The 15,433-nt window shown below is 36.5% G+C and overlaps 1 protein-coding gene across 2 annotated transcripts in view; it reads left to right on the top strand.

Annotated features, from left to right (window-relative positions):
* LOC145666966 (uncharacterized) overlaps positions 1 to 14,915 on the top strand; it is a 32,608-nt gene extending 17,693 nt beyond the window's left edge. Inside the window, exon 2 of one of the 2 annotated variants that reach the window (XM_081734607.1) lies at positions 11,014 to 14,915. In XM_081734607.1, coding sequence (XP_081590733.1) covers positions 11,160 to 14,813 — 3,654 coding nt within the window. In that variant the 5' untranslated portion in view covers positions 11,014 to 11,159 and the 3' untranslated portion in view covers positions 14,814 to 14,915. The remainder of the gene's footprint in view (positions 1 to 11,013) is intronic. The other variant, XM_081734606.1, reaches the window with a different exon arrangement.
* The last annotated feature ends 518 nt before the right edge of the window (positions 14,916 to 15,433 follow it).

Consider the following 15,433-nt stretch of genomic DNA (forward strand, 5'->3'; position numbering starts at 1 on the left):
ATCCCAAGCCTCCACATTTTTTTTAAAATCGCTTTTGCGTAATGTCCATGTTTCTGTTCCATACAGTTCATATTGGAATCAGTAAAATAAAATATCAATATTTAATTGGAAGTTTGTTCAATACAAAGATTAGTTAATCTTAGTTGAAAATAAAAAAAAATGTATCTGACGCCTTTAGAGTGTAAAAATAATCCAGCAATTTATGGTATTTCAGTAATCTGTGCCTTCTCGATTTTCTTTCATGCGTCTCCCCAATTTGGGAACCAGCAGAGTATTAAATCTGTTTAAAAAATATAAAAAGATTACGAAACGTTGTAATTTATCTTATCAGTAATGAAGCGTGGGGACCCATTGAAAAAAAATAAAGGACATCACCCATGTTGTATACCATCATCATACTTACACGATGGTAAACTATATTTCACTTAGAAACATGCATTGTATTTCCATTACTATTGGCGCAATGTAGAATTTATCCAGAATACAGTTTACGTATGAAAAGCATAAGATTTCTTAAAAGCAAGATTTGCAAGACTCTTGCAGCAAGATCAAGACCACAATAATAATATTATTATTATTGATAATAACAATAATAATATTAATTATTGCTCCTAACTCGTGCGTTTATTTCGCAAAATATAATTTTATATTATCATGTGGAAATAAGTAAGGCTGGCTGGAACCCCCTCACATTTTTCAATGCGCCTTATTGGTCCATGGTGTCCAACGTTGATCCCATCCCACTATCACTCCTGTTATCTCGACATAAGTTATCGACATTTTGCCTAAAGAGGGCTGTGCCGTGGCCCCATGACTCCCCATGACAATGCCTCTTCGTTCATTTTGCAATGAAACCGCTAATTTTTCTGAGTACTATGAATGCACACTATCCAACGTGCTCCCATCACTCTACCATTTCCCGTTCTCTTTCTTTCAAATAATACGTTTTACAAGTTACTTCACTTTCAATGTGTAACTTCATATCATCACTAACAATCGTATTGTTTCGATAGGAAAGAAAGGCCTGAGCGTAGCGAAAGGGCGTGAACATTCTTTAGGTGATTAATCGGGTCCAATATTTCAATAAAAGAGGATAAGTCCCTGCACAAAAATATTTCAGTAAAAGAGGAAAAGTCACTCAAACATTGTGAATACGCATTTATGGGCGAAATTTAGTTCACTTGGAACTTTTTAAGAGTTTGAAGGGCCGCCATTTTGAACATTTTCATCTGATTATTCTGGCTAACGAACTCATTCAAGATATTTCAACAATTAATATTTGTGCCAAGTTTGGTCTCAATCCACAGAAAATTACGCTGGTTATGGCATTCACAATATCGATATATATATACAGATAGATAGACATAGAGAGAGGGAGAAATTTTCGAACTGAGAGTGGTTGTCTGAGAGGGTGACGAACGATAAAAGTGCCTCGCACCCGTGCTGTGTCAGAGCTAAACCGGGCTTCTTTTCAAAACGTATTGATCAGCCAAACCTAAACACAAGCCACCCAGCACTCAACATAGAAATCGTAGTTGAGAGGTTTAAGGCATCTAGTGATTGTATTTTTAATGGACATGAGTATGGGTTCGAACCCCTCCACTTCCATTTTTTTTACTTTTTGCAGCTACGTCGGAACGTTCAATTTTTATTCTTTACTAATTGCAAATATCGCTTATATTCAAAATAAGAGGAATATTGGTGGCATTTGTTCCAATATTCTTCTCTTTCGAAATGAAGACAAGAATAAAAGCAATACCAAAAGAAAAAAGTATTATTAGTATTAAACATTACCAATAATAATTGCTACGAAAGACTAAATATGTCTTTTACCATCTCTCATGGGCTGTATGCATTATTAACAAAAATTTTTAAAAATCTCCTTGCAGGGGATTCGAACTGACGTCCTTTGCATTTGTAAGCCAGCACCTTAAGCACTACACCAAGATCATTGCCCGGTAAACGTTTAGTTGTCGGCGTATTTGCTGCTATTTTTATTTTATGTTCCCACTTCGACAATTTTTACTCTTTTTTCTGCGTTTAGCACCTGTTTCTGGCTTTCTCTTTCGGTGTTGTCCTTTATTTACACTATGCACTATTCGTATTCACAGCTTGTGCCCCTGCCCAATTTAAACATTTAATATATATAGTACTATAGGACCCTAATATGTATCAGCATAAATTTGGGTGGTTCATTTCGTTTCCTTTCATGGGTAAAAATGTCAAAAGTAAAATTTAGGAGGTTATTGACCCTTTTTATTTTTTTGGATGTCTTACTACCTTATGTGATTATGGGGGCATGTACAGGGGTCTATTCTATTTCTTTAGATATAGGTACATCGATGCTTCCATCTCAAAGTTTTGGCAGAGGTACATTGACCCACCCTTAAATTTTGGAAATTGTCCAATTTAAAAATTTGATATAATAGTATAGAACTCTAATATGTGTCACTAGTTATAAACTTCGGTGATCCATCTCGTTCCCTTTTACGGTTAAAGAAATTGCCAAAAATTACTACGACCAAGTGTTCGGTTATTGACCCAATTTATTTCCTTAGATAAAATTGTATTACCTTATATGATTAAAAGGCACTTGTACAGAGGTCTATTTTCTTTCTTAAGATATAGGTACATTGAAAATTTAGAAGTGGTACATTGGCTCACCCCTTAAAATTTGGAAATTGCCCAATTTGGTATACTAGTGTAGGACCCTAATAAATATCATTATAAATCTCGTTCCCTTTCAGGGCTAAAAATTGTCAAAAATGTAAATTTCGGATAAGATTGGATGTGTGCAGGGGTCATTTCCTTTATACTTTGATATTTGCATTTTTAAATTTTGTTGGATTCATAAGACCATTTCTTTAATTTGGGAATTACGAAATAAAATTCGGTAAACGTTTTCTAGGACCCATTGTAAATTTCGGTGTCCCTCTTATGGCCAAATATTTAAATTTCGAAGGTTAATGACCTGTTTTATCTTTTTTGATACGGATTTATTATTGAATGAGTACATGTTTATTACTTTTCATAACACATAGATATATTTGTGCATCAATCCTAAGTTTTGGAAGGGGTACATCTCTCATTGTCAAATCAATAATTTTTAATTGTTCGTAGAATTTGGTGATCCTGTTTATCTCATTCTTCGGGTTAGCTAACTAACTAACTCTATGGCCTATGGAACCCGGAGGTTCAATGCTGCGTTCACAAAAGCTCTCCACTGACTTCTATCCTTAGCTAACTGTATCCAGTTTTTACTTTTTATTCCAATCTCTGCGAGCTCTATCTTAATATTGTCCTCCCATCTTCGTCTAGGTCTTCCTAATGGTCGTTTTCCGATTGGTCTTCCAGTCAAGACTTTGAAAGCATTTCTACTTTCTTCCATTCTAGCGAAATGACCTGCCCACGTAAGCCTCCTAGGCTAGAAGACTCAAACAATGTTGGGTAAACCGTATAAACTATGTAGTTCCTCGTTATTAAGTTTCCACCATTCCCCATTCTCGTTGCTCTTGGGTTCGAACATTCGTCTCAGGATCTTGTTTTCAAATACTTTCAGTCTATGTTCTTCCCTCAGAGTCAGCAACCATGTTTCGCAACCATACAGAACCACAGGCATGATTGTAGTTTTGTATATTTTAAGCTTCAAATTCCTCGACAGAATTCGGAACGACAAGAGATTTTGAACCGAATAGTAACACGAATTCCCTGCTTTTAGTCGACATATAATTTCTTCGTGAATATGATTTTCCTCTGTTAATATTGATCCTAGATATTTGAAACTATCCACTTTATCAAAAGTATTATTTAATATTTTAACGCATCCATAATTTACTGTATTACGGTCCCGACGCACTTCAATGTATTTAGTTTTCTCTGCATTTACTTCTAAACCCATGTCCCTGGAAGCGTTTAATAAAGACTCTGCATTTCTTTCTATTGTTCTCCTATCACCCCCTATTAAATTTGTATAATCAGCATATGACATAACCTGGTGAATACCGTTCAACTCTAGGCTCTGGTTGTTCTCGTTGATTTTCCTTATAGCGTATTCCAGAACAAAGTTAAATAATAATGGCGATAACACATCTCCTTGTTTCAGGCCATTTTCGACGTGAAAGCTTGTGGACAAAAATTTTCCTACCCGGACTTTTCTTTGGGATTCACTTAAACATATCTTAATTAATCTAATTAGGTTTCTCGGTATTCCAAGTTCTGTAAGAACGTTGTATAATGTTTCTCTCCTAACTGAGTCGTACGCCTTTCTAAAATCAATAAATAGTTGATGTACCGGGCTATTGTATTCCCACTTTTTTCGAGTATTTGGCGAATGGTAAGTATTTGGTCGATAGTTGATCGATTTCGTCTAAATCCTCACTGATAATATCAATAATTTCATCTGCGTATGGGGTCAATCTTGCTAATAGAATATTTGAAAGGATTTTATAGGATGTTGACAGAAGAGAAATGCCTCGATAATTATTACAGTCAGTTTTGTCGCCTTTCTTGTGAATTGGAATAATGATTGATTCTTTCCACTCTTGTGGCAATTCTTCCTTGTTCCATATAAGGAGAATGAGTTTGTGTATCTTGTTCCACAATTTTTCGCCTCCAGCTAAAATTAACTCAGCCGGAATTTCATCTCCACCCGGAGATTTGTGTTTCTTTAATTTCTTTAAAGCAGTTTCTACTTCTATTCGGTTGGGTTCTGGAATATACGGTTCTACGGTATGTATATCCTTTTCTACACGCACACTAGTTTTTGGTTACGTGTTAAGCAAATCGTCAAAGAAATCATTCCATCTATTTAAGATGCTATTTGTATCAGTGAGAACTGTACCGTCAGATTTCTTTAATATATAAGCACGAGATTGATAACCTTTCTTAAATTCGCTGATCGCCTTTACTATTATCTTCAAGTTCCTTAATTTTAGCTTTCAAAAAATTGCGTTTCCTTGTTCTAAAAGTTTTGGAAGTTTCCCGCCTGGTATCTGCGAAATTTTGTGTAGTTATTTCATTCGGATTTTGTAGCCAGCGTAATTTTGCCTGTTTTCTCTTTTCTACTAGTTTAATGCATTCCTGGTCGAACCATGGTTTGTTCCTACGTATTTCCGCGTGTCCCAATTTTTCTTTTGCTGAAATTTTAATGCTATCTCTAATTTCAATCCAGGTATCCTCAACACTAATGCACTCCGAATCTTCTAACGCCGAGAATCGATTCGAAACATCAATCTGGTATTCCTCTCTTACCTGGCTCTCTCCTAATTTCTTTAAATTGAATCTCTCCGTTTTCGGACAATGAATATTACCTTTATTCAATGATAATCTCTCTTGTATTATAGCTGCTACTAGGTAGTGATCAGTGTCACAATCAGCCCCTCTAAACGACCGGACAACGATTGTGATAGATTGCCTTTTACAATCTACTAAACCGTGATCAATTTTATCATGTGTTTTTCCGTTTGGTGATGTCAAAGTGTATTTATGAACGTCGCGATGTGGGAATTTTGTACTCTTCACGATTAGGTTTTTGGATCTTGTAAAGTTCACGAGTCTAACACCGTTGTCATCACTTTTCTTATGCAGACTTTCGTTCCCTATAATCGGTTTGAAAATATCCTCTCGTTCTACCTTCGCATTGAAATCCCCTAATAGAATTTTCATATGGTATTGCGGGAGTTGGTCAAATATCCGTTCCACTTCTTCGTAAAAACTGTCTTTTATATCGTCATCCTTATCTTCAGTTGGGGGATGTTCATTTAAAACAATAATATCACACCACCATCCCTTAAGAGTAATAAAAGAAAGTCTGTCAGTAACAAATTCAATCCGTTTAATTGTTGGTAATATTCGTTTGTGAACGAAAAACCCTGTTCCTAACTGGTGATTTTTATTTCCTTCCCCGTAAAAGAACGTAAAATTTCCGGAATTCACATATCCATTTCCTTCCCACCTGACTTCCTGAACTCCTGCTAGGTTTATCCTGTATTTCTGTAACTCACTCGTTACGGATTTTAACTCGCCTGCCCTATAAAGACTTCTAATATTCCAAGTTCCAAATCTCATGTCCATTTTCTTTTGCTGAGATCGTGCCAAGTTATCAGTCCTTGTCCGAGGCTTTTGTGAATATTTCTGAACAAGTAATTTTTTTACAGGATGAGGTTGTTAGCCTTACCCAAATCCCCAAGCTGGGGGACCACTCCTAGTCGGCTCTCCGCGACTGCTTATTCAGTATATTCGCAGCTAACTGCTATATCTAGAGGCTATTTCTATGCTATTTCTGGCAATTTCTTTAACCGTAAAAGGGAACGAGATGGATCACCGAAGTTTATAACTAGTGACACATATTAGAGTTCTATACTATTATATCAAATTTTTAAATTGGACAATTTCCAAAATTTAAGGGTGGGTCAATGTACCTCTGCCAAAACTTTAAGATGGAAGCATCGATGTACCTATATCTAAAGAAATAGAATAGACCCCTGTACATGCCCCCATAATCACATAAGGTAGTAAGACATCCAAAAAAATAAAAAGGGTCAATAACCTCCTAAATTTTACTTTTGACAATTTTTACCCATGAAAGGAAACGAAATGAACCACCCAAATTTATGGTGATACATATTAGGATCCTATAGTACTATATTAAATGTTTAAATTGGGCAATATCCAAAATATAAGGTAATAAAACCTCATCAAAGAGGTCAACATCCTTGGAAATTTGATTTTTTAAATAAGATTTTACTCATGAAAAGGAACGAGATGGACCACTCAAATTTATAGTGGTACATATTAGGTTCTATACTATTATACCAAATGCTTAAATTGGCAATTTCCAAACTTTAAGGGGTGGGCCAAGGTATCCCTCCCAAAATTTAAATTGGTGCATCAATGTATCCATGTCTTATGAAAGGGACTGGACTCCTTTATACGCCCATATAACTATATAGGGTAATTAGACCTCATCAAAGGAGATAAATTATTTCAAAAACCTCCGAAATTTAACTTTTTTGCAATTTTTTACCCATGAAAAGGAATGAGATGGACCCCCAATACTAATGGAGGTACATACTATGGTCCTAGGATACCATACCCAATTTTTAGATTTGACAATTTCCAAAATTTAAGGGGGTGGTCCTAGGTATCCTGTCAAAATTTAGGGGGTGGGCCAAAGTACCGCTGCCAAAATCTAGAGGGGGTGGTCCTAAGTACCCCTAAGTCATTGCCCTAGGCGTCCGGGCGCCAGAATCCGGGTGCGCAAAAACGCGATCAGGTACCACCATTACTACTGTGCTATTGGAAGGGGAGTTCGACTAGGATGCTGTCTCTCGCCAACACTGTTTAATATCTATCTAAAAGATATAGTGAGAAAGAGCCTACATGATGAAGACGGCATTTTAGTAGGAGGTAGAATGATTACGTGTATACGGTTTGCAGATGATATGGTGCTTGTTACAAATTCTGAAGAGAAAATGAATAAAAAGTTAGAAACCTTGAGTAATGGCTTTGAAGAATATGGGATGAAAATAAATATTAGAAAGACAAAAGCCATGGTGATTGGAGCGAAGCGGTTTGTGTCAAATATACAAGTGGGAGGGGATAAAATAGAACACATGAATAGTTTTTGATATTTGGGTAGTTTTCTTAGTAATGACATGAAGTCCGAACGTGAAATAAAAGCAAGGATAGGAATGTCAAAGGAAGATTTTAGGAATAAGAAAAGTCTGTTTTGTGGAACCTTGAATAAAGAGTTGAGAAAAAGACTCATAAAATGCTTCGTATGGAGTGTTGTACTGTATGGGGCGGGGCGGAAACATGAACAATACGTAAAGATGATGAAAAAGACTGGAAGCCTTCGAAATGTGGGTGTCGAAAAGAATGAAAAGAATTAGTTCGTTCGAGCGGAAAACGAATGAGAGGGTATTAGAAATGGTAGGGGAGAAAATAACACTTCGAGATATTATTGAAAAGAGGAAGAGAAACTGGTTGGGACATTGCCTAAGAAGAAATTGTATCATGAGGGACGTCCTAAAGGGTATGATGGCAGGGAAGAGAGGGATAGGGCGAAGGAGACTACAATTAATGGATTATTTAAATACAGATAGATCATACGTGAAGACGAAGAGGTTAGCGGAGGTCAGTGAAGCATGGAAGCTTCTCAGCTGCGGCAAGTGACCTGCCAATAAGGGCAGATTACCTATTATGATGATAATAGTTCTCTGAACACTAAACACAATAAGAGCACGAACAATAAACAATGTACGATTCAAGGTTGAACTACAACGCTCTCCGACGTCCGAGCACTACAAGGATATCCCGAATAAGTACCCAGCGGGATAATACAGTCCAAACAATATGGACAGTTAGCAACTCAATCAATAGGAAGGAGTGTGTCCGATAAAGAAGTGTGAGGATCATCTCAACTCGACAATCAATACGCGACTACGTCAGCCATCCACCCAAAATAGGTTCACTGACTGGACCCTATTTTGTTAGGCTGGCTTCTATCTGCTTGCCAGTGAGAGTAAGGCACACCAGAGAGTGCTCCAGTGCAATTTCTTCCAATGAGTAATTCCTGGCTGTAACGAAAGCATGCTCTTCCCTTGGATGATGTTTCCGATACTGTTTAAGTTCGAGTTCAACCCAATTGATATTGGCTGAGAAGAGGTGGAAAATGAAACATCCGAAATGACTAAGATTACTATCGAATCCATAGTTTTTCGGGGTCGCTAAGCTGATTGGTAATAGTCTCGATAACATTTAAGTCCAAGTTTAATTGAATAGAACTATGTAGGAATTTTCGTGGATTTTTTTAAAAAGAAGTAGGTATAATCTTACATCCTTGTGAAAAGAAATAGAACTCTGTTTCGTTTTTAAGAGGAAAAAGGGAACCGCCATATTGAAATCCATTCTAACTGTTGCTTGTGATCTCATCACGGGAAAACGGCTGACTCCTTTCAAATGGATTTTGAAATTTAGTTAGTACCTATCTCAAGCTGGATTTTTATAATGCCAGTTTGATTAAATGACATATCATAAGTAGGTAGAGAGGTTGAAATAGGTGCTAACTCAGGGGCGGACCAAGAGCTGGGCAACTGCCCGGGACGCTACAGTCAGGGGGGGCGCCAAAACGAACGTAAAAAAGTAAATTTTATAAGTGTTTTCTACTGACTTCATTGGTTTTTATTATTGTAAATTAGCGTCAATTACATCATCTTTTCCCATTTCGCCATGGAAGAAGAGAGTTTCATAGTACTTGGTGAGCTGTATCAACAAACGGAGACATGGCATATAGAAGAAAGAGTTTGGGGGTAGTTGGTGTGCTTTACAGTAGGCCATGTATTTTTGTGAACTTTTTCCACACGATAAATGTTATTTGATTTTATGAAAGAAAAAGATATGGACGCTTTCTCATAACGTTCCCTAAATTGACTTTGATATGGTTTACTTACTCATCAAACTTAAGAAAGTTAGAGGATTTCTAATACTTGATAAAACCTGTTATTAAGCTTTAGTCTTGTAAGGGTGTTCAGCTTTTGTACTAATTCGTATTGCTATGCCTAAAACACATTCAACATATGTGAAATGTTTTTATTTGTATTTCACGTTGTCAGAATAGATTGTTACATAGTCGGATATATGGTAGGATGACTCCTGGTGTTATTGATATAATAAAACAATTTACAATATAGGAGTAATCATGTCACTATTAGTAGTATTCAATAAATGCTGTTTGATTTTTTGTTTATTCATACCGGTACATAAATAATAATAAAAACACAATGCACTTGATAACGTATGTATACTTAAGTATTAAATATACCTATATCAGTATTTGAGTATTAATTTTTCTTTTTGAAAAATGGGTTTCAAATACTAAAATCATTGTAATAAAATGTAAAATATGGGCTAGGACTAGAGGGCATCAAAAAGCCACTTTGCCCACGTGAAAATTTTGCCTTGGTCCGCACCTATGCTATTTCTTTCATGTTACACGGGTACCCATATCCACCACAGAGAGCGAATTTGATTACTTATCAACTTGATGCAAGTTCATTTGAATATAGTTTTTGTGTTTTACTGTATTTTGTAATACCAGGGTTATGAAGAGAAGGAGCTAGTATTACGTGTGCACAGAACCACAATCAGAGCTTGAAGCCCTTGTAGTTGACGGGTGCACAGACTATAAGGCAAGATAAAACTTCAAAGTACAGGTCGCTTTCTACCACACTATCTTACCTCCATGAATACTCCATCTAAACCTAGGATAAAGGCCTGCATGCATGAGACCGGATCATCTTAATTTGGAATTAAACAATTATTTGCTTAGCCTTTTGACATTTTGCTTTTCTTAGATTTCTACTACTTAGAACTTGCACATGGATATGAAACGAATAATTTACACAAACAAAAATGTCAAGATTGATGTTTAAATATATTATAAACTATATATTACGTTTCTTCCAGAGTTGAACGCTTGTTTTCAAATATAATTTTATTTCTGTTACACTACGTTTCTTTTATCTTGACACACTTCCCGCCAGTGCACTTGGTTGCCCTTTAAAGTATTTTCTGCTAACACTCAACTGAACGTTTTAATGCAACAGACATTTTATTGGGTTTGCTTTTAGGTGACGTTAGTTGTCAGCCAGCCCTCCAAATGAGGTCATTGTTACTTGGCTTGTATTTGAAGTGCTTAGTTGCCACGCGCCAACAAATGTGTTACAATGATTTGTGAGTAGTGTGGCATTTTGCTGTTTCCTAGCGTATTGTAACTCTCAACTTAATAGTTGTGTGGCAACAAAGCGTTGCAGATAGATCCATCCTTTAGAAGGGAAGCGAGTCCAGAAAAAACAAACATACTTTAGAGGATATAATTTTAGTCTAGCATCAAACTTAATGTTTTAATTAAATGTTCCGAGAGTAATGGCGATAAATCTTGTATTCTTAGGTAGCATTATGGATATGGATATAGAAGATTTATTAATATATGTCTATATGATTTTATTCCAGTAGATCGGAACCATGTTAACGACCAACCAACATCTTGGAATAATTTTAAGATTCTGAAATGGTTGTCTATATCACCAACTTTTCTGGAGGCTGATAGAATTTTGGACGTCTAATGATCGCATGTATGTTGAACAGTAGTCCCTACCATGGAATATAGTTGTGGAAATATTACATCTCCGAGAGGTCTCTCTGCTCAACGAGGACCACGTGTTCGTGTCCGAACACATGAGAAGTTGTCGTCACTCCCGTTGATGTCTGTGTTCCATCCGAAGCCGTACAAGCTGCGAACAAGAGCCACAATTAATATCCGTAAAGGTAGTACACCATACGTAAAGTTCCCTCCCTTTTGGCTACTGCTTGATCATACAATAGCTGTTTTGTGTATATTAGTGTCTGGAACCCAGCGATCATTAAGCACTTCTCAATTACATTGGGCCCTCACATGTCTCAGGCGTATTAAACATCCTAACAACAGCTATTCAGACGTAGTCTCCAAGTGTATGAATCTAGTCGAAGAGAAGCTTGGAAGAGCACAGAAACGGACTAGTGAGCCTTCATTCCAATTCCCTACACAAGAACATGACTGTACGCGTGAATCTATTGGTGTGGATACTTCGGATATAGTTTATGAATTCAACAAAGATAAAGAACTGTGTGAAACGAATTGTACCAATAGAAGAAATGTATATGCGACCCATTCCGATTGGCAGCCAGCGTCTGAAGAATGTGAAATACCATTCAGATGTCAACAAGAGTGTCAGTCTGTACCCGATTGTCGTCATTGCCATTGTCGTGTTCATGCGATGCAACAAACAGGAAAATGTGATAAATGTTTCGAAAGAGGTGAAGATGTTCCAGCGGAATCACCCTATCTAGAAGAGTCGGCGTTCAGTTCCGAATCTGGATTAACGGTACCATTAGATGAGAATCCGCAGCGAAGTGGGCATTGTTTCAACTGTAGTAGACACCAGCCAACATTTATATTTACTCAAGGGCTGACGATTGCTTATGCGTCTCCTCAATTCATAACAACAATATTTCCTTCTACGAATTCAAACACAAGACAGGCGGGTGCGATAATAACTGAGGTTGAGTCTTATTCTGCATTTCCAACGCAAAGGAGCGCAAGAGATTCTCCTGAAGGCGAAAAGACATCCACAGAAATAAACTCTTTGTTTCAAGCTGTTGCGGCATGTACAGATGCAGAAAGTAATTCCAATTTACCTAAACATTTGACACGAGAATCCGAGACTTCTATTTCAGCATCTTTTCTATCTGAGAAAATGACTGATGTCTTTTGTTCTGAGAGCAAAACTCTAACTGAATGTTCAACAAATCATTCTACAATCACAATCAAATCATCCTCTACTGAAGTAAATGATTTATTTGCAGATGATAAACTAGTAAAATCCGTATCATTCACAATTTCACCTGCTTTGCCATCTCTTCCTAAGAACAAACAAAGTCAGTCAAATGGCGAAACAACTGTAGATGTGTCATTGGAAAGAGCAGCTGAAGTGTTCTTGTCTACTTGCAATTTTAATTCTGAACCTTCGGTGGAGCCACTAGAACTTACCACTGAAACGTTAGAATATCCAAGTAAAGAGTGTGGAGACGGTGATGCTATGATTTTGAATTCAAGCTCCTTTTCGAAAATTAATTTTGTAAAATCAATTGAAACTGTGAGTATTAAGGACAATAGCAATACTGCATCAGTGAAAAGAGGTTGCGAAACTGCAAAAGGAGCCTCGAATCTTTTAAGTGAAGGTAATGGGGATGATATTTGTCATTTAAGTGATCAACCTAAGCTGGATGTTGGCAATTATCCAGATGAAATGTCAGAAAAACAAAGTGAATTTTCTTTTGTTGATGAAGCATGTAATGATCTTGAAGACAACACTTTAGATAATATACAAACTAAGAGAAACATTTCTAAAATAAATGATGTTAGTAATGAGTTTGATTCCAAAATAGAATTTCCTGTCCACTTTCAAAATCGAAATTCAAATCAAGCTAATTCTTTAAAATATTTGTTAGCATTGCTACGTGATAAATACAGTGCTCGTAAAGAAAATATAGATACGCAAATCTTAACAGCAAAATCAAGAAATAATACCTATGATTTTGAGTCAAATCACACAGTTGGTGAAGCAAATAGTTCTGTACCTGAAGAATGGAATAAATATTCAATAAATGACAAACTCACTCGTTTATTGCCAGATATTAGTTCAAAAGAAAACTACCATTCTTCAGACGACTGTAGTTCAACAAATTCATTTGCGAATCCTCTCGACGTAGATGCAGATGGTGCAGGAGCGTATGTAATCAGGAAAAATAAGTTCGGTTCGGAAGTGATACTAGTAGCATCTTCTAACGAAGAGATTCCAGTTGATGGAAAGGAGAGACCATTTGGGACCGAAAATCTGAGGAGAAAATTGTGGATAATTAATGAAAATGATTTTGATATAGTTAGTAATAACAGTGATTCAGCCAAGGCTCGAACGAGTTCACCGTCTGAAGGAAGATCTGCTATAAACGAATTGAGTAATGAACAAATCGTGGAAAAACCTATCTCGGTTGCTTCTGAAGAGAGATTTAGTGTACTACAAAATGATTCTGGAACTACTATTTGTGATAAAACATTGCATGAGGACGAAAAATCAAGTTCTTCTAATGGATCAAGCATGAAATTTTTTTCTAACACAACGAGTGTCCTCCAAATTCCTTCCAACACTCCCATTGATAAAAGAACACCTGTTTTAGATAGTGCAGCAAGCGGGAAAGAAGAAACACTAACTGAATCAAGATTGTTACCACAAACAAACGAAGATGCCTCATCATCTAAGGCAAAATATGGAGTCAGAAAATCTCGTATTCCGCGATGGGTTAGTCGAACATCATTAAATTTAGAACAACAGCAGGCAATGGAGAAAAAGAATACCAATGTACCTGATTTGGGCCACGGCGTACACAAATGGCAATCCTTTGGTTCAGTTTTTCTGAAAGAAAAAAGACCAGTTGTTTCTGGATTTAGTGGAAGGAAATTGTTTCCAATTAAAGAAGTAAGAAGCTCAACGTCATCAAATGTAGTAAATCATGCATTGGAATCAAATTTTTCGGCTAAAAATAAAGAAAGAAATATGTTGAGCAGTAGAGAAATCGCCTCATCTTCAACATCACTTGCTATCAAAGACCGGAAACAGGAATTAGATTTCAAGAAAAGAAGTATTCAAATAGACAATCGTAGAGCTGAGAAACCCTATCAAGTTCCAGTGAACAGAGAAGCGAGACCTAAAGCCACTTTACATAAACAACAATCGACAGGCAATAAAAGAACGCCAATCATTGAGGGTAAAACCAGGCCTGAACCACCAAAGAATATCGCTAGCAATTATAAAACTAATGAAGTCATCACAAATAGGAAAGGGACACAAAAAATAATTAGAAGAAATATGAAAGATATAGTCAAGACAGCGATAGAAACTACGACGAATATGGTGGAGAGCACTCAGCGGAATAAGAAACATTCCTCAAAGGTAAAGCTAAATATTGAAGCCCGAAAGGGTATACCGTTAAGAAGTCCTTCAAAAGGCGTTGGAGTTACTAGTAAGCAAAATGACAAAAATACTTGTTTAAAATGTTCAATAGCATCAGGTGTCCAAAATCCCATTGCACCCTGCAAGCAAGGTAAATCAGAGACAAAGAATACTAATATTGTCCATAGTACAGAAAATAAAGCCTCTGGGTCATCTAAGGTAGTTGTAAGTCAATCTTGTGATGAAAGTGATGTCAGTACATAAGAAACTACAAATGTACAGCCTAGTGTCAGTGTCAAATAATTGTTAGTGTCACTTTTAGCTGTTGTGAAACTTGTAAATAAAATAAAAGGATGTATGTATGTAGTTTGTTCTTTCATTTATTTCGATGCCCAGCAATAAATAATTGGGAGAGAAGTATGTAAATAAAGATTAGGAGTCAAATCGTGGGTTTTAAAATAACTTTTGCGGGCATATATGGGGTAAGGGAATTATAATTCACTGGGGTAATGGAAATTTGCAGGGTTTTGTACATACCTGGGCCCTAATAACTACTGGCTTAAGTGTCAAGGTAAGGAATTCGTATTTTTCTTTTCTTTCTTTTCTTTTTTTCTTTTTGCAAATTAGTAAAATATGAGGAAATTAAAAAAACAGAACTACAGAAGGGGAGAGGGGGAGGGGGCATCGGTACGATTTTTACTTATCCGAGATTTTAGAACATATCGTTAGCTTGAAAACCATGATTTTTTCCTACTTAAACTGTGATTCTTTAGCTACATTTACAATGTAAAATATTGTTTCTACTAATGTCCTACCTGGAGTAAATTACATTTTACGAAAGGTCTGCAATATGTACCAATCTTCCCCATGTGGGGGCAGATTGG

The sequence above is a fragment of the Thermobia domestica genome, chromosome 12 (assembly GCF_964235325.1).
Source record: "Thermobia domestica chromosome 12, izTheDome1.hap1.1, whole genome shotgun sequence".
Taxonomy (NCBI): Eukaryota; Metazoa; Arthropoda; class Insecta; order Zygentoma; family Lepismatidae; genus Thermobia; species Thermobia domestica.